At 41.3% G+C, this 23,981-nt stretch overlaps 1 protein-coding gene across 1 annotated transcript; it reads left to right on the top strand.

Moving 5' to 3' along the window:
- Positions 1–18,059: 18,059 nt before the first annotated feature.
- Positions 18,060–23,204, top strand: GDF5 (growth differentiation factor 5; the record flags this gene model as incomplete). Its single annotated transcript, XM_082272611.1, has 2 exons — positions 18,060–18,690; positions 22,345–23,204. 2 exons carry the CDS (start codon positions 18,060–18,062, stop codon positions 23,202–23,204), a joined length of 1,491 nt encoding a protein of 496 aa, XP_082128737.1.
- Positions 23,205–23,981: the final 777 nt, after the last annotated feature.

Here is a 23,981-nt window from a genome sequence, read left to right as displayed (position 1 = left end):
GAGCGCTTAGGACACCTAGTGGCCACTGCATGGAAGAGCACCTGCATGAATTTTGGGAAAGAAAAGGCGTCTGAATATACACCACTTTATTTATATATATAAGGACACTTTGGCACTTTTTCACTTTTGAATTATTTATTATTGGAAGCTTATAAGCACATAATTTATCACTGGTACTTTATTTTAACAAATTTTGATATATTTAAGGATTGTTCATAGCACATATTTACATCACTTGTAAGAAATATTTTATTTATTAATGAGAATTTTTTTAAATTTTATGCACTGGAGAATATTTATATAATTTTATGCACTGGAGAATATCTATATAATTTTAGCACAAGGGATTTTATTATAAACATTTGAAAGCACTGAAAGTAAATTTATTAAATGTAATTAGTATGAATAACATGCACTAAGCACCTTTTAAGCGCGGTACTCCCCCCTGTTATAAAATTGTGGGGGTTTGCTATAGGCCACCTAACCAAGGGGAGGAGGTAGAGCTGGAATTTTTAGCACTAATGGGTAAAGTGGCAAAATTGGGATCAGTCATCGTATTGGGGGACTTCAATTACCCCGACATTGACTGGGAAGAGGGGACTGCACACTCACAGAAGGCCCGCCTATTCACGGAAACCTTACTGGATAATTACATGTCACAGTTGGTGGATTCCCCTACCAGAGAAAACGCAGTCCTGGATCTATTGCTCACTAATGACCCAGACCTAATCTCGGAGGTAGGAGTCCAGGACAACCTGGGCTCTAGCGATCACAGGATGATCACATTTAGTGTAAATAACAATATAACAAGACAAGTGGGGAACATAAGAACTCTAAACTTCAGAAGGGCAAACTTTCCAAAATTGTACTCAATGATGGAAAGGGTAAACTGGGACCAAACCCTGGGATCCCTGACCACAGAGGAAAAATGGGAATGCTTTAGGAACATATTAGGCAAAGGCATCTTGCAGTGCATTCCTATGGGAAATAAATTTAGAAGAGACAAAGCCAAACCTGGCTGGCTAAACTGTAGAGTCAAAAAACTTATTAGGGGGAAAAAATTGGCCTTCAAGAAGTATAAATCAGAGGGCACAGTATCGGCTTTCGAGCAATACAAGGAGGCAAATAAGAAAAGTAAACAAGAAATCAAGATGGCTAAAATCAACTTTGAGAGACAAATAGCAGAGGATAGTAAAAAAAACCCAAAGAAATTCTTTAAATATATCAACAGCAAAAAAACTAAGGCAGAGCATATTGCACACATAATTAACAATGATGGGAGGATGGTTACAGAGGACACTGAAAAAGCAACCGTGCTAAATGCTTTTTTCTCGTCAGTCTTTACACAGGAAAAGGAGGGGTACACTGACCATGACTGTATGGTTAGTAGTAATAAACAGGACTTGCCACCATGGCTAACAGAGGGGGAAATCAGGGAAAGGCTGGATAAACTTAACACAAACAAATCACCAGGACCGGATGGCATACATCCGAGAGTACTCAAGGAACTCAGTAAAGTTATATCGAGACCACTGTTCCTGATCTTTGCTGACAGTATTAGGACAGGAGATGTTTCAGGGGATTGGAAGAAAGCTAGCGTGATTCCAATATTCAAAAAGGGCCAGAGGCATATCCCGGGAAATTATAGGCCTGTCAGTTTGACATCAGTAGTATGTAAACTTCTGGAGGGGATGATAAGGGACTATATCGTAGAGTTTGCTAAGGACAACAACATCATCAGCAGTAATCAGCACGGGTTTACAAATGGGCGTTCTTGTCAAACCAATCTCCTAACATTCTACGAGGAGGTGAGCTGTGAGCTAGATAGGGGGAGACCAGTGGATGTGGTGTACTTGGATTTCGCTAAGGCGTTTGATACAGTTCCCCACAAGCGCTTAATTTATAAAATAAGGTCTGCAGGTATCGATAGCAGGGTTTGCTCTTGGATACGGAACTGGCTAAAAAGGCGTGTCCAAAGGGTAGTAATAAACAGCGCATACTCAGACTGGTCTGAGGTGGTAAGCGGGGTCCCCCAAGGCTCAGTCTTGGGACCAACCTTGTTCAATTTATTCATAAACAACATTGAGGCCGGGATCAGTAGTTCGATATCAGTTTTTGCAGATGACACAAAATTGGGCAGGGCAATAACTTCACAACATGAAGCAGATATCCTACAGAATTACCTGGACAAAATAACAGAGTGGGCAACGACATGGCAAATGAGGTTTAACGTGGAGAAGTGTAAGGTTTTGCACTTGGGGACTAAAAACATAAAAACACAATACACGTTAGGAGGGGAGCCCTTGGGGGAATCAAAAATGGAGAAGGATCTGGGAGTCTTGGTTGATGATAGATTAGGAAACAGCATGCAGTGTCAATCGGCAGCTTCCAAAGCCAACAGAATATTAGCATGCATAAAGAAAGGGATGCATTCCAGAGATAAGACTATAATCCTTCCACTTTATAAAACTCTGGTCCGACCGCATCTGGAGTATTCCGTCCAGTTCTGGTCGCCAGTCCTCAGGAGGGATGTGTTGGAGCTGGAGAGAGTCCAGAGAAGGGCAACTAAACTAATTAGGGGATTGGAGGACCTTGACTATGAAGAGCGTCTACAATCGCTCGATTTATTCTCCCTGGAGAAGAGACGTCTGAGGGGGGACATGATAGCAATATATAAATATCTTAATGGGGATCCCAGCTTAGAAAAAAAGCTGTTCATTCGAAGGGATTGCATGAGGACTCGAGGGCATACAATGCGATTAGAGGAGAAGCGTTTTAACCTCAGGCAACGCGGGGGGTTCTTTACTGTTAGGGCAACAAGATTGTGGAATTCTCTACCACAAGAGGTGGTTTCTGCGGGTAGTATGGTGGCTTTCAAAAGACTCTTAGACTTACATCTCAAGGATCAGAACATTCAGGGGTATGGGAGATGATTACAGCCACACATACCTACACAGGTTGAACTAGATGGACTATTGTCTTTATTCAACCTCACCTACTATGTAACTATGTAACTATGTAACTATCAATGAGCGACAGAGAAAATTGGATTTTTGACTTACCGTAAAATCCTTTTCTCTTAAGCTCATTGACAGACGCAGTACCCGCCCCTCTATTTTGAGTTGGGTTGGGTTAAATTCTCTGACACTGCTTTGTGACATAACTGACATCCTGTAGCAGGGAGAGAGAGGATATACCCTCTGGGACTGCCCCTAAGGTGTGGCCAGAACGTTTTTCCTGCCTAGTGTCCTACTCCTGTAGGGGGCAGTATAACCCTACTGATATTAATCAAAGAGGACTGCGTCTGTCAATGAGCTTAAGAGAAAAGGATTTTACGGTAAGTCAAAAATCTAATTGTTAGTAAGAATGGTTGGTTATCCAAATGTAAAGTTATTTTGGGTACCTTTTGCAATTTAGGCTGGCCATAGACGGTTTGAATCTCAGGCCGTCTCGAGATTCGGACCGTGTATGGGCAGGCTGAATATATTAAGTTGATTGATAAACTTGGGTACAAGCAGCCTGCTGGATTTTACTTGGGATTATCGCTAGTGGCTGTAATAGCCGCTAGCAATATTCACTTTCGTCCCCTGGCGGAGATGGCTTCCCCAGCCTTAGATCTTTCTGCTTCTTTTGATACTGTTAACCGCCCGCTTCACCTCAAAAAACTCACTCAGCCCCCAATACTTTGCTATTTTCTGGTTTTCCTCCTACCTCCCAGCACACTTCAGGGTTAACTACAACTTTCTCTGCTCCTTTCCTTTTTCTCTTTCCATAGGGATTGCCCAAGACTCTGTCCTCCGTCCCCTTCTATCCTTTATCTAAACCTAGCTTCCCCATGGTTTCCTAAACCTGAGGGCACCCAAATCTATCTCCCAACTCCTCAAATCATCCCATCATTCTCCTCTCACATCACTTACTTACTAATTGACATATCTGCATGAATGTCACTTAACTTGTCTAATATTCTCTAATATTTGTAATCAATCAATCACCTTAGTCCTGGGCACTAGGAGTAATCCTCAACTGTGACCACTCCTTTTGACCCCACATTCAATATTTTTTACAAATCTTGCTATACTCATCCACCTAAACAACCACTCTGTGTTTGACAACCCCTTTAACTGGCTTCTGCTTGCCTAACACCCTCATAGGTAAGTGCTAGGATGAGTGTAGAGTGTTTTTTGATTTCTCTGCTTAACAGAGATTGCTAGGTAGATCTATTTGCTGTCTGCTTATCAGAGAGCAGTGATTGGCTAGTGTAGTCTGCTCAGTGTGCTCTGGTGCTGCTTATGCTGTCCTGAAGTTTTACTGTATCCTAGCAACTAGGGAAAGTACTGATAATAGGCAGAAACTATGCAGACAGTAGCATGAATATTCATACAGCCCTGGGCAATTACAAGGGGATGTGCACCTAGGCATGCTGGGTGCATGTATTTATATTCTAGGAACACATGGGCTCTTTCCTAGCAGAATATTGCACCAGGTTGGGGCAGAGGTGCTGTCTGCCCTGGCACTTACTGCCATGTGGCCTCAGGTGGGCGACCTGAGGGCCTGAAGTCTGTGTGGCTGACCTTGGTCTTACGGTAGTTGACAGAGGGAGAGTCTACAGTGCATCCGGTCTGGAATCACAGAGAGAAGGCTTTCTGTGGTCCTCATGTACACTGGCAGCTCCCAGCAGCTCCTAAACTTGAGTTTAGGATCTTTTGGCATTTTTTTGTCTAGGAGCTTCCATTTTTGGATGAAGTAAACCTCCCTCTCCTGAAAGTGGAAGAATCACATTCAGGATAGGAACGTTTTGACCGCAGGCCACGGAAAAAGGCAAAATCGTGGTAAAATCTCAACAAAAACATGTTTTGCGCTTTCCTGTGGCTGCAGCCAGGGTAGGCTAGTGTAGCCACACAAAGAGAACACTGGCTAGTGTTCTTTGAGCATTGTCCAGGACTGTTCACTACTTTACTAAGGCTCGGTTCACATATATGCGAATTGGATGTGTTTTGAACCGCATCCGATTTGCGTGACATATGAATTAAACCCGCTTTCTATGGAGCCAGTTCACATATGTGCGGTGCAGCAGTGGTGCAAATTCACTGTGAATTTGAAAAGAGTCCTGTACATTTTTTGAGCACTGTGGTGCGGTTCAGAGGAATTGCACATCGAATTAAACACATTCGATCTGAAAAAAAAAAGAAAATGTGACCCCCCCCGACAATTGCATACCAGGCCATTTTGGGTATGGTACAGATTTTCAAGAGGAACCCCATGCTAAAATAAAATAAAAAAAATGGCATAGGGTCCTCCCCCAAATCCATACTACACACTTAGGTCTGATATGGATTTTGAGGGGAACCCTGACTCCAAAATTTTAATAAAATGGTGTGGGGTCTCCCTAAAATCCACACCAGACCCTTAATGTACCCTATACTCATTTACATGGGGAGAGACAGGATCTGGGGGCCCCCTTGTTAAAGTGGGCTTCCGGATTTCAATAAGCCCACTGCCCGCAGACCTCCACAACCACCGCCAAAGGTTGTGGAGAAGAAGCCCTTCTTCCCATCAGCTTGGGGACAAAGTGCTTTGGGGTACCATTTTTTAAAACATTTTGGAGTGGGGGTTCTGCTTAAAATTCGTACTAGACCTAAGGGTCTCGTATAGATTGGGGGGGGGGGGGATCCCACGCAGTTTTTTTCACAACTTTGTATTGCCGGCAATTTTTTTTTTTTGTTACATTCAGCTGTCAGCAGGAAACCCTGCTGACAGCTGATAAGTCATCTGTTGTTAACCACTTAAGCCCCGGAGGATTTTCCTGCTAAAAGACCAGGGGGTATTTTGCGATTCGGCACTGCGTGAATTTAACGGACAATTGCGCGGTCGTGCGACGCTGTACCTTAACGAATTTGACGTCCTTTTTTTCCCACAAACAGAGCTTTCTTTTGGTGGTATTTGATCACCTGTGCGATTTTTTGATCATGCGCTATAAACAAAAAAAGAGCGTCAATTTTGCAAAAATAGCAATATTTTTCACATTTTTTTATATGAAATTCCCCCCCAAAAAAATGTAAAAATCAAAATTTTTTAACATTTTCGGCCAATTTGTTTTATGCTACATATGTTTGGTAAAAAAAATCGCAAAAAGCGTATTTTGATTGGTTTGCGCAAAAGTTATCGCGTTTACTAACAAAGGGAAAGATTTTTGTCATTTTTGTTGTTTTTTTTTTTAACGCGTAATGGCGGCGATCTGCGTTTTTTTTTGCGGTACTGCGACATTGGGGCGGACAGATCGGACCCTTGACTGACATTTTTGACACTTTTGGGGTTACCAGTGACATTACTACAGTAAGCAGTGCTATACATATGCACTGTTACTGTAAAAATACACTGGTAGTGAAGGGGTTAACTTTATTTGGGAGGGAGGGGCTGTGTGTGTCCCTAGGGGCATGCTTTCTACTGTGATTGGCTGTGGCTTGAGCTGTAAGGACACTGATCAACGGATCTACATAGTAGATCCGTGTAATCAGTGTCTTTACACCGAGGAGAATGACAGGCAGCTTGTTTACACAAGCTGCCTGACTTTCTCCCTCTCCCCCGCCGATCGCAGAGTGGCCGGCAGACGTTGGGTCCGCCGGTCACACGCGCGGGGGGGTCCGTGACCGCGCGGGAGCGGGAGCGCACCTCCGCGGGCGCGCGCTCGCTCCCCAGACCCTCCCAGGCTAGTGACGTTAATTAACGTCACTCTGCCTGGCAGGGGCTGACCGCCGCAGTAAATTGGCAAGTCGGCAAGCGGTTAAGGACCCGACAGCCGGCTTCCCAGTGGCTCAAAAAATTTGTGGGGGGGGGGGGGTATAATGTGTGGTTTTTCGTGAGCGATTTGTCAGGGTAAAGGCTTCTGTTAGCGCAGCAATCATCACGACACTATGGTTGATATGGTGTCACTATGATTGAAGTGCATTATTTCTATTATTAAATTGTAATCAAATAGTTCAACTCACCATAATGCAGAATCAGTGGGAGCCCTGGGTGTGTCACTTGCCACTGTGGATTCCATGTGGATGTGTGCAAGCAGGGACAGCAGCAGGTATATAGTCCTTGCCATCATATGGCAGGAAAGAAAGCTTGGAGCACAAGTGTGAACCACTGCATTTACCCCTCTGCAGCACGTCACCTGCCACCAGTTGCGGCATGCCACTTGCCATATCACCTGCCACCAGATGCAACTGGTTCACACTGCCCTACAGCCCAAAATGCTTCTGCCTCCGCAGCAAATTAAGCTCCACAGCTGTACAGCAGAGCGTGGTTTAATGCACGTTTTGAAGAAGTACACATCTCCCTCTTTTTTTTTTGACAGAACTTTATAGGAAGTGTACAAAGTGACTCTTCGTTCATGTCACTGTACAGTAGCATGGTACACTGCACTTGCTATGCGGTGATATACAGGACCATGCAGAGAGGTACAATACTATGCACATATGTTGTATAATATCACACAGCTACAGAACACAATGAAAGATTGTGTTTTGCCGTGTCCTTGCAGTTACCTGCGTCTTTCCATAAGGAAACATACAGGTAACTGCACATAAGGGAAATGAACCATAAAGTTTTTACATATTCAGAACAAGCAGTAAAAGCTCTTAAAAATTATCTAATTCATCTCTGTGTTATCCATAAGAGCTGGAAAAAATATGGTTTAACATTTACAACAAAGACATTAAAGTTTTAGGTCTTTTCTATTAAGCCGACCATAGATGGTTTGAATGTATTGTAGCCGCTAGCAATAATCATTGTGTTCTCCTGGCAGGGGACGGCTTCCCTCGCTGGGAGAACACAATGGTTTGGCAGGAGGGATTCCATGTCAACACTGTCTTGATGGGGTAATCAAGTAAATTTATTTCCTGCAACTAAAGAAATTTGCTTCATCTATGGCCAGTCTTACTTTCTGTTGCAGCAAAATCTTGACAGGCTGCCAACCCTCTGTTGCAAACACCCAATAGTTGTTTCTAAGGCCCCTTTTACATAGAGCCACCCCGCTCCTTTCAGCAAGAGATCACAAAACTCACCATATATGTTGGCCGCTCACCTAAAAGATATGACCCTTGCATTACCAGAAAGGTCAAAGCAAGCTGTGTTCCCCTCAGGGATAATGGTTCTGACAGACGCTTGCCCAGTCCTCACTCCCTTTTCCTCAAAATAGGATACACAGGTCCTCAGACATTTAGGAACACCAAATGTATATGGGAAGGAAAAGGAAAGCACACAAGATCTAATGCTCTCCGTTTAAAAGTTTGAATATATAAAACATAAATATTGCACTTGGAGCGAAGCACTTCCACCAGAGCTAGCTTAAATGCACGTGTCAAACACATATGCCAGCATTCGGCCCTGTAGGAAGACGGCCGTGGGAAGACATGATACCCAAGGCTCTACTCCCCTATACACATTATGTCCAAAGCAGTGACTTTTTCAGTAGGAATGGAACCACACCGTCCATGCACTCTTTAACCACTTCTGGACCAGGAGCTTTTCCCTCTTAATGACCAGGCCATTTTTTGCGATTCGGCAACTGCGTTACTTTAACTGACAATTGCACAGTCGTGCGACACTGTACCCAAATAAAATTGATGCCCTTTTTTTCCCACATATAGAGATTTATTTTGGTGGTATTTGATCACCTCTGCGCTTTTTATTTTTTGAGCTATAAACAAAACAATGGGGACAATTCTGAAAAAAAAAAACAATATTTTTCACTTTCTGCTATATAACAGTCCAAATAAAAAAAAATAAAAAATCTAATTTTTCATCATTTTAGGCCAATACGTATTCTGCTACATACTGCTATTCCAGTAAGTCTATATTGATAGGTTTGCGGAAAAGTTATCACGTCTACAAACTAGGGGAGATATTTATGTCATTTTTATTTGTTTCTTTTGTTTTTTACTAGCAATGGCAGCAATCAGCGATCTTTTTTAACGGGACTGCAACATTGTGGCGGAAAGATCGGACCCCTAGCTGACATTTTTGACACTTTTTGGGGGGACCAATGACATTTCTACAGTAATCAGTGCTAAAAATTTGCACTGTTACTGTACTAATGACAGTGGCATAGAAGGGGTCAACACCAGGGGTGATTAAAGGGTTAAATGTGTCCCTAGGGGGTGCTTTCTAACTGTGTGGGGGATGTACTTATGGAATGAACACAGGGACCTGTGTTCCTAAATAGGAGGAACACAGGAGCCCTGTGTTCATTGCTGACAGAGCAGCAGTATGCCGTGTTTACAACGGCAGACCGCCGTTCTGTCTCCACAGGGAGTGATCGCAGGTGCCCGGCGGCAATCGTTGCCGCTGGACCCGCAGATCAGCTTCCTCTGTGGCGAATAGACGTGTGCCCCCACTTGCGGTCTCGCGAACGTACAGTTACGTTGTTTCGCAGGACAGAGCCGACCTGCCGCAGCATATGTACTGCTGGTGAGTGGTTAAATACCTACACAGCCACTAGTTACTAAACAATTGGAGAACTATCAACTGCTTGTTTGATTTCAGGTAGAGAAAAAACTGATTGTTCCCTCTGTACAGAGCCCTGTGTTGAATGTCAACACAGGACTCTGGGCTGTGATTGGATATAGCCGATCAGCAGGTCCTGGCCATGAATTGGCCGGGGACCTGCTGCCTAAACCTGTAAACAGGCAATACCATAGTAGTACATGCTTTGCACGTGTCAGGAACAGATGTGACCAGAAATGTGTGGATTGTCACAGAAAATGCCAGGCACAAGTAAAATGTAAAGTAATATAATTTATTTAAAAATAAGTGAATACCATGAATGTAAATGCACCTCCAATATGCTAAAACTTTGTAAGTCAGACCAGAGAACCAAACAAATAGTGACACACAATGAACAACTGCTCAAACCAAGTATATACAAAAAGCAGGGAATGTGAAGCCTAGTCGTAACAGAGCCAGGGTCATACACGGGAGATCAAGCAGAGGGAGCTGGTGGCAAGACAGGACAGGGAGAGGGTAACGGGACACTGAGAGAGCAGGCAGGAAGGGATAAGGATGCAGGGTCAGGGTACAGGAACAGGATTCAGGATGCAGGAACACAGGAGCGCAGGTCAGAGGCACATGGAGACAAAACACCAAGGCCACAGGAGAAGCACACACAGGGCTTAAATATACTTCCTGCAATGAGCATCAAGTGATGACTGATTACATGAAATGATATGAGCTTCTGGCTGCTGGACACCGGAACTGCAACCTATAGATGTGGGAGCACAGTGCCAGCAGCAGGTGAGCCCTTTCCTGACAGCAAGTACAGTCAACAAACAGCGGTCACACGGTCTCCTCTCCTCCCAGTCAGAGGGAGTCCAGTGGGAGGGGCTGATATTCCCTTCTGACATATGTAAGATTAGTCAGAAAAGGAATCTGTGCTCTCTCTCTCTGTGCCGTGAGGGGAGCCAAAGGGCAGGGAGCTGAGGGGGATACAGAGAAACAGACATGCCGCAAAGAGAGCAGAATGATGTAAAGAATAAACTGTCTACGCTGGCATGGATCGGCAGGCAGGATTAACCAGGTATATTACAAGATAGAAATTACTAAATTACATTGCAAGGTCACAATGAAGTTTATCCTGCCTTAAAGAGACAGGAGCATGACAATATGAACACTCGTTCTTCTTAACATTTCCCCAAGTGGCCTGGCCGGACATAAGTGAGTACAAACCACTCATGGCTGTCTGCTTTTCCTAAACCAAGTTCAGGTATTCTCCAGTACTTACAACGTTCTGTTTTCATGGCTACTTGTTGCCATACTGTAGCTATACACCACCTCGATTGCTGGTGAAAACAGTGGACCACACCTGTGTAATGTTTGCAGAAACTTGTATTCTTCATCAAAAGCCTGTGTGACAGGGCCATAATGTAGGATCAGACTTGGAAGAAAATAGCACAGCACTTTCACTATGACCAGAAATACCTAAACTAGGACCTTCATGGCTGGATCACCAGGTAATATTGTAATGAAAGCTGCAAATTAAAAAAATTGTTAAACATACAGTATGTTCCCAAGCAATATCCTCAAAAATGTCCCTTTGTCTTGAATTCCTATTGAAAAATAACAGCATACTTTTTGCTATATGAAGACTAGTGATGAGCCGAACCCCCCCCCCCGGTTCGGTTTGCATCGGAACACGTCGAACAAGGGAAAAGTTCGTTAGAACATGCAAACTCCATTAAAGTCTATGGGACTCGAACATGAAAAATTAAAAGTCCTCATTTTAAAGGCTTAGATGCAAGTTATTGCCAAAAAAAAAGTGCATGGGGGTCTGGGTACTGCCCTGGGGGACATGTACCAATGCAAAAAAAAATAAATAAAAACAAATGTTTTTATGGGAGCATTGATTTCTATTATGCTTAAAGTGAAACAATAAAAATAAAAAATTCCTTTAAATATTGTGCCTGGGGGGTCCCCTTAATGTGCCTAAATTGGCGCATTTGTGCGATGTTTGTAGCCTGCTGCAGCAATACTGACATTTCTAAAGGAAAAAATGTAATTTAAAGTTGCTTGCGGCTGTAATGTATTGTTGGCTCCCCGCAATACAGATAAAAAAACATGAAAAAAAACGGCATGGGGTCCCCCTCAAAATCCATACCAGACCCTTATCTGAGCGAACAGCCTGGCTGGATGAGCGAGCGCCCCCCCCCCCTCCTGAACCATACCAGGCCACTTGCCCTCAACATGGGGAAGGTGCTTTAGGATTCCCCCCAAAGCACCTTGTCCCCATGTTGATGAGGACAAGGGTCTCTTCCCGACAACCCTGGGCTGTGGTTATGGGGGTCTGAGGGTGGGGGGCTTATTGGAATCTGGAAACCCCCTTTAACAAGGGGGCCCCCAGATCCCAGCCCCCCCTATGTGAATTGATATCGGGTACATCGTACCCCTACCCATTCACCAAAAAAAGTGTACAAAAAAAATAAAGACAAAAAACTGTTTTTGACAAGTCCTTTATTAAAAAAATAAAAAAATTGTGTCCCCCGATGTAAATCCATAGTCAATCATGTTGCCCGCCGCACCTGAAAAATAGAAAAAAAAAAGCTCTTGCCTCTTCAGATGCTTCCCACGTAATAAGCTGTTGGAGTTTGACAGCTCTTTTATAGGAATCTGACGTCACAAGCGCCCCATAATGCACTGCTGAGGTGCAGTGAATAAATTACTGATGTCATGTCAGCCACCGGGTGGTGTCCCCGCCCCTTTCCTATAAAAGAGCTGTCACAGCTTCAGCAGCTCATTACGTCGGAGGCGTCTGAAGTGGCGGGAACGTTTCTTTTTTAGGGTGCGGCGGCGGGGCGAATTTCCCGCAAACGGCCCCATTTGTTCATGTATTCAGTGAACGCATGAACGCCAGATGTTCGAGTCATACTTACGTTCGACTCGAACTCCAAGCTCATTCCTAATGAAGACACAGACACACAGCCTCACAGCTGAATATCTGCAGTATGAGATCTAAAGTACTGTTGCCTCTGACTGCTAGTCTCATATTTGAAATAAGATTTGTTGTTTTTTTCTTCTATACTGCTCACTGTTCTCCTTGCTGGAGACTCTGACATGGGGAAGCAAAGCCACCCCCCTCCCCAAGTAGGGTAAACTGCCTCCAAACAGCAGAGAACACAGCATGGTAAAATAGTAATGGGTAAAGATCGACTACAGGGAGACCGCAGGCTGGTGACTAGCCCTTTGCCTTTCCCTGCCTTTTTTGTACACCTTCCAGAGTTCAGGTCTTCTTTAAGCTTGCAAGCATACACCAATCAACCAACACTTTATAACCACCCACCTAATTTTGAGTAGGTCCCCCTTTTGCTGCCAGAACAGTACTGACTCAACAAGGCATGGACTCCACTAGATCTCCACTAAGCCATCAGTATCAGTTCCTTTAAGTCCTGTAAGTTGTGAGGTGGGGCCTTCATGGGTCAGGCTTGTTTTTCCAGAACATCTTAAATGCTCAATTGGATTGAGATCTGGTGAATATGGAGGCCAAATCAACACCTCAAACTGGTTGTTGTGTTCTTCAAACCATTCTTGAGCAATTTTTTCTTAGTTTTTCGGAATGGCGGGTCGTATTATCCTGCTGAAAGAGACCAATGCTACCAGGGAATACTATTTCCATGAAGGGGTATGTCACAAGTTAGCCTGTAGTTTTGTTTGTATACTCTTACCTCCCTGCTGCAGTGCTTCAATCTTGCTTCTTTTCACATGTGATGTTTTGGCTTTGTTCACCTATGGGCGTCGCCTGCTCCACTGTGGGTTACATACTTTTCCTTTCTATCACTTCCTGGGTCACCTCCACGTTTGCTTCCCTATATATACAAGTGCTCAGTGCAGTGCTCCTTGCCTGAGCAACTTCACTGTTCTCTAGCTCCCATTCGTATACCCCCTAGACTACTGTACCTGTTTTACTGTGTACCGACCCCGGCTTCGTTTTTCCATCTGTGTTCGTTTGCTGCCTGTCCTGACCTCGGCTTGTCTCTTGGATATCTTTTAGTCTGCTACTTATTCTGCACACTCCAGCGGTCTCCACATCTTCAGCTGGGCCTACCTGGGGGCTGCGACCTGGTTCCAGCTTGCTGCAAACCCATCCCCACCATCAGGGGCCCTGGAGAAGAAGCAGGCAGGGGCTTAGACTCCGTGCCCTGGGAACTCCTGAGCTGGAGATCTACAAGGGCCCACTACCACAGACCCCCTGACAGGGTGTTCCTGGTCAGCAACAATGTTTAGTTAGGTGGTACATGCCAAGTAACAGCCACATGAATGGCAGGACCCAAGGTTTCCCAGTAAACAAAAGAACCCCCCCCCTAAGGGAACGAGACTTTCAAGGTCAAGAGTAACATCACATATAAAAAATATACATTTTTAATATAACACATTAAAAGTCACAGTGATACATATACATAGAAAAAACATTTGACAAAGAAGATGATAAAATCATATCATGATCACACAAAGATGGTGAGGCATTGGTTTCCAGTAGACATCCTACGTGTTACAGAAAATACCCTTCGCCAGGGGTGTGAATATGGGAACTTATATGCATGAAGCGTTTTTCTGTAATAAAAGACGTACAGGTAATAACATATGCAACAGAGTAATATACATTTATTTACAATGCGTTTACATTTGAAAGAAAGTCATATATAGAAAATCATGACAGCCACATTTAAACTGAGCACGTGCCATGGGTAGATTCGCTGACCATTTCAGAGTGGAATGAGGATCCAAGAAGTGGATAGATGGAAAAAACAGACCAGGAGAGAACATCTAGGTTAGTGTAGAGAGGTGGTCCAAAAGTGTCTCCAACACAGGTCCCTGGGGAGCCCATGTATAGGTGCACCCGGGGGGGGGGGGGGCGGGACTCTGTAGGTAGATTGGTGTTGGCTGGTGTGGACTTTTTCCACCTTGTCCCAGGCTTCCATCCTCTTCTTCCTGCTTCCCCCCCCCCTCCTTGCCAGTACACGGGGCAGTCCTCCTCCCTGAGTACCTGCTTCCGTGTCTGCAATTTCCAGTGGAGGCAGTGGAGCGCATGACCTCACCTCTCGGGGGGCTGCACTGTGCGCTCCATTGCCTACAGGTCCCATTGGCCGCGAGTCAACGCATGCCTACTGCGTCTCCCCGCGTGGCGCATGCGCCGGGGTCTGTAGGCCATATAAGTGAGCCTCTGTGTTCACTGAAGTGCTGGCTCCTCCTGACCCAGATGGGTTTTTGGTCCATTTAATGTCCAAAAGGAAATACATTTTTTGCTTGCTTTATGGCTCCTTTATTCACATTAGGGGACATTCCCCCAAAAAATATTCATGAGAACCCTATCATCTTCTTTAGGCTTTTATCAAAAATTTTCTTTATAGCTATCAGAACCCCTGGTCTGCAGGCTTGGACTTCTGCTATTATTCAGTGTAGAAGTCATGATTTACCAGCGTTTTCCTCATGTTGGCTTTTCTAATGACTATATTTAGACACTTGCCAGTAGATTGTTATCTGATCTATCCAAGAAATATAAGCATACAGCCAGGCTTCTCTCGCAGGTATATACCATTTTTACATCTGCGGTGTTATTTTGAGTAATAATATGCTCTTTTTTTTCTCCCCCTTTTTTGCCATAACAAGCGTCCGCCCCCTCCCCCCCTTACCTTGATGTCTCTTTCTTTTGTGAATATCATAATTAATAAACTTCTTTTGTTTCAATTTTTTTTCTATACATGGGCTCCCCAGGGACCTGTGGAGACACTTTTGGACCAACTCTCAACATAACCTAGATATTCTATCCAAGTCTGTTTTTTCCATCTATCCACTTCTTGGATCCACATTCCACCCTGAAATGGTCAGCGAATCTACCCATGGTACTTGCTTAGTTTAAATGTGGCTGTCATGGTTTTCTATATATGACTTTGTTTCAAATGTAAACGCATTGTTAATGAATGTATATATTATTCTGTTGCATATGTTATTACCTGTACATCTTTTATTACGCTTCATGCATGTGAGTTCCCATATTCACACCCCTGACGAAGGGTAATTCCCGTAACGCGTAGGGTGTCTACTGGAAACCAATGCCTCACCATCTTTAAGTGATCATGATATGATTTTATCATCTTCTTTGTCAAATGTTTTTTCTATGTATATGTATCACTGTGACTTTTAATTTGTTATATTAAAAATTTATATTTTTTACATTTGTGGTGTTACTTTTGGCCTTGAAAGTCCCGTTCCCTTAGGGGGGTTTTCTTTTGTTTTCTGCAGTTGGGGATGTTGGCCAATTAACATCTTACTCTATCGAGATGAGTGTCCTTTAGAAGGTTTCCCAGTAGAACCATGCCCAATGCATCAAACTGCCTCCGCTGGCTCGCCTTCTTGCCATACTGCATCCCATCACCATCTCTTCCCCAGGTAAGTGACGCACACACCCAGCCATCCACATGATGTAAAAGCAAATGTGATTCATCAGACCAGGCCACCTTCTTCCATTTCTCTGTGGTCCAGTTCTGATGCTTACGTGTCCATTGTAGGAGCTTTTAGCTGTGGACTCTGGTCAGTATGGGCACCCTGATGCCGCCTTATACACAACAAACTGTGATGCCCATTTTATTCTGCTTTCAACGCATCGGCTTCATGGACAACATGTTTTCTTGCTTCCTAATATATCCCACCAACTGCCAAAAGTCATTGTAACAAGATATTCAAAGTTATTAGCTTAAAGGGATTGTTAAGGCAGAAGGTTTTTTATCTTAATGCATTCTATGCATTAAGATAAAAAAAACCCTCTGTGTGCAGCAGCGCCCTTAGGCCCCCCTAATACATACTTGAGCCCATCTTTTTCCAGCAATGTTCCAGCGGTGTCTAAGCTGCCTGGGACTCCCCTCCACATTGGGTGAGACAGCAGCCCAGCATGATTGGCTCCCGCTGCTGTCAATCAAAATCATTCAGCTAATCAGGAGAGAGATGGGGCGGAGCCGGGTCACGGCCCTGTGTCTGAATGGACACAGAGAGCTGTGACTCGACAGGGGTGCCCCCCACAGCAAGCTGCTTGCTGTGGGGGCACTCAACAGGAGGGAGGGGCCAGGAGAGTTGAAGAGGGACCAGACAAGAGGAGGATTTGGGCTGCTCTGTACAAAACCAACTGCACAGAGGAAGTAAGTATAACATGTTTGTAATATATATATATATATTTTTTAAACTAGACTTTTCAATCACTTTAACCTGCCAGTGGTCATAAACTTACGGCTGATCAGTGTACGTGGCCAGACAATGCAATTTTCTTTAAAAAATATTTTTCCTGCATTTAAAACCAGGCAGTAGGGTCCATCTGTAGGGCCATCTTATCACATATTTCTGTGGCCAGGAAACAACTTGTGATAGATAAATACATAGATAGATAAAACTATTCCCTGATGTTTCTCCAGCAGGTAACGTATAATAAGAATTTATATTTTACACACAGACTGCAGGGGACACTGCTGCTTAATGTCACACTGGAGTAAAACCTCTGGGAAGAAAAACATCTGGAAAAGCATGGCTGTATTTTATATGAAGCAGAGACATTTTTTCCTCTTAAATTCTCATTTATTCAGTGCTGCGTAACTTAATTTTATAGAACATTTTATAAAGTATTTTGAAAGTGCTATGGCATTACCACATTAACATGTAATTTAATTTAACTTTTTTTTTATTTTAATAGTTTAAACTCTCAGGCCAAAAAATGTTATAAGAAAAAATAAGAAAACTAATTAATTGTAATAACATAACTGCTTGTTATCTATGTATCTAAGAGACTAAGTAGTTAAGTGTAGTGGTATTATACATGTTCTAATTAACACAAAAAAAGATTAGTAATGTTTATGTTGTAATTCCCCCTAGGTTCATGTAAGGTTAATGCAGACCCTTTGCCTCTTTAAATGACATAATTTGACATTTTGGTCCTACAGAAATGGTTTCACATAGTTTGACTCACGTTAATGGAAAGGTTAAAGATTTTTTTTTTTTTCTTCAAGAAATATATCGCACTTAAATTAGTTTAGACAGGATGACATCAGAGAGTAATTAAATTGGTTTTGGTTGGAATTCCGGTTGCAATTCCTGAGTTCAGGTTTGTAAAAGATTTCAGAGCACCTGCAAGACTCTGTGTGTGAAATATTTTCACTGGAAAGGATTCAAATCTTTAAAAAAGGGTTTTACACAGAGGCAGCATTACGCCATTCTTCCTCCTTGGAAAAAAAACTCTCAGATTTAAACAAGACTCCTTCAAGTATTCAGACAGTTTTCAAGCAGAAAAGCAGGAGGTAAACTTCACCTTTCAGGAGCACGTTCTTCACAGCTGCTCGGCGGAGAACATAGATTACAGCTGAATTCATGTTAGTTTCCACTATGGGACTGGAGAACGACATTAAGCAAACAGATTTAAAGAGGAAACTAAGAAGAAAGTTGTTCCTGCTAACATTGGTTTTTTATTTGTTTCATGTTGCCGTATGCCAATTTGGTGGACCCTTTGCTTTTTCTTTCTTCGGTGATGTTCAAAGGAAAATCAGAAGATGAAAATATTGAGATTTATCCATTTACTACTTTGGTATCTGACTTGGGACTACCTGAGTCTTGTCCCTTTATTGTTGGGCCTTTCCGAACAAGGACACACTCACCCAGGACCTAAACTAGAGATTCCAATTGCAGGAGGGAAAGAGAAGACTCCTTTATTGAAGGCCAACACAACTAGGTCAGGAAATGTTGGCCATGCAGTAGGTGCTGCAAAAGCTAGAAGTAAGAGTACAGTTGCCCAAACCAGGGTTCTTCTAGCTAAAAATGATGAGGCAAAGAAGGAAACTTTGAAAAGACCCACTCCTGAAACAAAGAATGGCAACACTGAGAATAAGCAGCCTGGGGAGAAAATAGTGAATGCAAGGCCATTGCTAATTGGTGGAAAGGCCTCTACCAAAATTGTCAATGTCCATGCAGATTCTGCTGGATTCAAACCTAAAAAACCTACAAACCCAATTACAGAGAAAGAACAAAAAGACACTTTTAAGCACCCCCTTATCACTCCTCATGAGTATATGTTATCACTGTACCGAGCTCTATCCGATGCTGAAAGGAAAGGTGTGAATGGAAGCCTGAAACTTGAGGCAGGGTTAGCTAACACTATCACCAGTTTTATAGACAAAGGTCAAGGTAAGACAAATTAGCTCCAATGTGGGCTTTTAAACATTTTTGGCAAAAACAGTATATTAGTTGCAACCTATACCAGTCTCCCTAAAACCAAAGTTCATGAGAGAAAGTTGAGGCGTTTTTTGTGGCAACCATTTTAAATTGAAATATTACTTTTTAATAAAGAGTTTACTATATTCAAACAAATGTAATTATGAAATGCCTTTGGTTAGGTTGGTTGGCCGGTTCCTTTCTTTGCAACATACAAAAAGAGAATTGTTTTAGCTTACTGCAGAGGAATGATTGATAAAAGTTTCTAAAACGTTTCTCAAATTTTTCCTAATTTTTTTGTTTTGCTTAATGCATTGCTTAATACATTTTCCTATTTCTTATTTTATTCCGGTGTTAATATTTACTTAAATTCTCTGTCATGAAATAACCTTTTCTAACCTCTTTCATTATGTAAATTTTCAAGCATCTTTGTTTGTGTGCTTTTGTTGGCAAATCTATCCTATCTATTATATCTATCCTATCTAATCTATCTAATCCAATCTATCTATCTATCTATCTATCTATCTATCTATCTATCTATCTATCTATCTATCTATCTATCTATCTATCTATCTATCTATCTATCTATCTATCTATCTATCTATCTATCTATCTATCTATCTATCTATCTATCTATCTATCTATCTATCTATCTATCTATCTATCTATCTATCCTTTGGGAAGCAGCAATTTTTGATATCAAACTGGCAATACAAAGGTCATCAGTTATATTATGCAGAATTAAATAGAAAAACACATTATTTTTGTAAGCAAGGAAACAGTTATCAGTTCTATGACAAAGATTACTTTTAAAATTGCTAGCGTCAACGTAATATAGTCTATAGGTTGATCTTATTTGTTTCTAATTAAGAGCTGCAAGGTTATTCAGCACAGGAACTGTATGTGACCGTTTAGTTTGACAGAAATCCTCTCTGCACCCATATGAAAATAAACAATTTGTCTGCACTTCTAATGTAACAGACCTAACAGCAAAAAAATAATTTCAGAAACACACAAAACATTGTTCTAAGAGATGGAAGAGAAGTTTCTGAATTGCATCCTATATTGTGGCTTTTGCTTCTCATGAACTATGGACTATGGAAGGCAACCAAATTACATGTTGATTTATTGTAAGAGGGTTTTAATATGACTTGTTTGCAGATAAGAAGTGGTTTGGGGTATTTAACAGATCATGAATTCATTCAGTATTCTAAAATTTGTGGAGGCAATATTCTAGAAAAACACAACCGATTTCCTGTCTACTTCTCAAAGTAGACTATACACTGCCACTTTCAATAGCAATAGGTCACAAAGGAAAACACCTGTTGTGATTAGGCTCTGAAGAAAGCAGTCGCTCCCTGAATTTTGTGTCGCATAGTAAGTCTAGGATAGTACAACTAAACCTCTTCATATTGGGTTTAACTAGTGTGCGGCTTATGAATCAAGAATGACTTCTTCCTTCAGAGCCTAAACACACAGGTGTTTTCCTTTGATGCTGACTCTCTTTAAGCCATTCAATGTTAGCAAATGTAAAGCAATAGGTTGCAGTAAAGTTATTTAAACATCAGATTTTTTTTATTATATGTCCATGCATGTGCAGGAAATTATGTATATGGGTTTTTGACAACGGTAAAAAGTTTTTTTTAAAACCATAATGATTCGTTCTAAAGGCTACAGGAAGTTTTTTAATTGCCTAATCATTTTAGATTTATCTTTTGTTGTCAGTCACCCTATTTGCAACACATGGATTTCAAAGTGACGCAAATAAAACATTTGTCAGCAGTATCAATCAAGTCATTAAAATTCTCCAATGTCGTTTAGGCCTTGGTGCCCTTTTAAGTACTAAGCTATTGTGCCGGGTATGCTGAAAGACTGAGCAGAGGTACTTTCAGCGAAGCATTGTATATTGTATATTATAAACACCTGTAGCTAATAAAGCGCCCAGAACTTTGGATCCTGCAGGGAAGTAAATCATGTGAATTTCCCCATTATATAAGCCCTTAATCATAGCAGTGAAAACAAGCAAACAGATTCCGTAAGATCCGTGCCTCGAGTGTAGAGTAGATTGATGTTCCAATAACAGAACCTGATGACCATAAAGGCAAATTGTCCATGTGCTAATGAGTGTACTTAATACCATGGGGCGGATACATAAAGATCAGAATTTCACTTTCTACACCATGTGACACAGCCAGCTGTTGATGGAAATCATTAGAAGACTTTAAGCAAAATATTAAAGTGCTTGCAATAACATTTGCCTACATGTTTTACAGTGTTTAAGGGACCAGTAAAGAAAAAGTTGGGACAGTGGGAAACACTATGTGATGCACTGATTTTCTATCCAGTTGATGGGGCACCCACTATGTCTGTTTTAGCCTATCAAATGCTGCAGGATAGCTTGAATTGTTGTTTGTCTCCTTAATGAAAAACCCATTTTTTTTTTCTTATGTGCTTGCACGTGTTTTATGTGTTTGGATTTACTAAACGGCTTCATCACAGAACTTAAAAATAATAAAAAGACAGATTGGTTTCAAGCATTTAATTCCACAATGCCATCAACTTAACCACAATTGTATCAAAGTATTTATGGGGGTGTCAAAAACATCCCATTGCTGTGCATTTAAAACCTGTTTGACTATCTTTTGTATTTGCAAGTATGGCCACAGCTTGTCTCAAGAGACAATATTTATGTTTTACAGTTTATTTGCCTATAAGAATTCATATTTCAATACTTATTGTGGGGTTTTACAGCTGAATTCTGGAATGGCAGGTTTCAGATGAAAAGTATGACTGAGATGAGGAATAAGCTTTCCTTACTTGGGGTGGTTTAGTCTTTTGAATTGCACACGTCTTTGTGATTGAACCATTCAGTGCTAGGCACCTTAGCTATCTGCCTTTCCCTCCTTGTTTTCTGGCTAATGTCAGATTCCTACTTGTCCTTAAACATCCTTAAACCTGAGGCCAGAGCACCCATTGTATGAGTGTACATCCAGTCAAGTCATTTAGATGCATTAAAACCAATGATATTTGGAGGGCTATTTACTAAAGGCAAATCGGCTGTCCATATTTCAAGGGGAGTTGAACTTTACAAGGTAATCTGCCCCAGTGTTTAGTGAATGTGGTGACATTTAGATTTTCAAACAATAGCCAATAATGGCTATGTTGGAAATGGAAATGTAAAAAAATGCATTTTTGCTTGCACATGATTGGATGTTGGAACTCAGCAATCACTAAGCTCTGAGGCAAATCCTCCTGCAATGTGAACATCCCATTTGCTTTAGTATGTCAACCCCTTGAAGACTAGGTGAAATAATAGTAAAAGTAGTTAATAAACAGTATTACGATAAGTTCCAAGTATGACTTAGTGCATGAAATGTTTATATGATATATTCTTCTGCAATTATTGGAAAGCATAAATGTATTTGAACTACAAGTAATTTATGCATCATCCAATAAAATAAAGCCTAGATATTATTTTGTAAAGGGATGAATTTTAATTTTTAAAAACGGAATGTAACTTGGTCATAATGTTGTATTAACGTAAATTTAACACCTTTTTAAAATTAAATTTGTATAGTATTCAAAATTTTCTACCAATAATTATTGTTAACTGTTTTTTCTTTCAAGATGAGCGTCTGGCGGTGACAAGAAGACAAAAATACATTTTTGACATCAATGCACTCGAAAAAGATGGTTTGCTGGGTGCAGAACTGCGTATTCTAAGAAAGAAACCCACAGATGCCAAATTCCAGCTTTCTGGAAAGTTTTCCCAGATAAAGTTGTACATTTGCCCAGCAAATAAGAGGCCAGCTACTCTTTTGGACTCTCGGGCACTTAGTAATAGTGATACATCAAAGTGGGAAGTTTTTGACATTTGGAAACTTTTCAAAAACTTCAAAAACTCTGCTCAGCTGTGTTTTGAACTAGAGGTGTTGGAAAAGGGCAAGCCTGTTGACTTAAAGACTGTGGGTTTTAACAGAACTGGTCGTCCAACCAATGAGAAAGCAATATTTCTTGTCTTTGGTAGGACAAAGAAACGGGACTTGTTCTTCAATGAAATCAAAGCCAGGTCTGGCCAGGATGATAAAACTGTCTATGAGTATTTATTCAACCAAAGAAGGAAAAGAAGGGCCCCTTTTTTAGCCAGAAAAAGGCCAAATAAAAATTCAAAAGCAAGATGTAGCAAGAAACCCCTTCATGTCAACTTCAAGGACATGGGGTGGGATGACTGGATTATCGCACCTTTGGAGTATGAGGCTTTTCATTGTGAAGGACTTTGTGAATTTCCGTTAAGATCTCATCTAGAACCTACAAATCATGCAGTAATTCAAACATTAATGAATTCGATGGACCCAGAATCGACTCCCCCTACCTGCTGTGTTCCAACAAGGCTGAGCCCAATCAGTATTCTGTACATAGACTCTGCCAATAATGTGGTCTACAAGCAGTATGAAGACATGGTTGTTGAATCTTGTGGCTGCAGGTAGCAACAGTTGCAAACGTATATTGACCTAAAAGACTTATAAGCAAAAAAATAACATTGGGTGCAACGTTAAAATGCACTTTTAAATATTACCACTGTACAGAATGCAAAATTAAAAATTCTTGGACTACGAACCTATATGACATGGATTCAATTTCTGGGGGAAAACTACAACATGTACAAAAATAAGACATGGGAATTAACCAATTAATTATAAATCAGAGCAAGAAAAAATATTTAGAGTTGATCATGCTAAAAGCGTAATCAAAGGCAATGTATTTGTTCATTTTTTTTCTCAAAAGTGTCAATAGTATGCAAAGAAAAATACTTTAAAAGTGAACTGTTATCCTTGAATGCTTATATTAAGAAACAAGTTTTAACCTATATTGGTGGCTGTGGTATACTATATATTACTGTATTCTAGAAAAGAAAGAAAGACATTTTGTGGCACCTTATTCAGGCCATTCAGTATGTATAAATTGAAGTATTGATGATGATCAGTTATGTAAATGTTATGTTTTATTGACTATTTTCAAATTATATGATTGTAAAAAAAATTAATGAATTTCTAAAGGTGTTCTTTGGTATTGCAGTTGTTACTTACCAAATACTTAGCAAACTCATTTTTAATAATGGCTGCATACTTAGTGGAGCTAGACTCTTCTATAGCCAGTCAGATCATTGTCATTACTGGATAGAATAATCTCCTACAAAACTTATGTAGGAAAATCAAAGTTTCCACTTATTGTCAAAGTTCCATTACTTTTCATGAATAGTAAAA

Source organism: Pelophylax lessonae, assembly GCF_965119305.1.
Source record: "Pelophylax lessonae genome assembly, chromosome: 11".
In the NCBI taxonomy this organism is placed as follows: domain Eukaryota; kingdom Metazoa; phylum Chordata; class Amphibia; order Anura; family Ranidae; genus Pelophylax; species Pelophylax lessonae.
The sequence above is the reverse complement of the archived record's forward strand: the minus strand, read 5'-3'. Positions and strand labels throughout refer to the sequence as shown.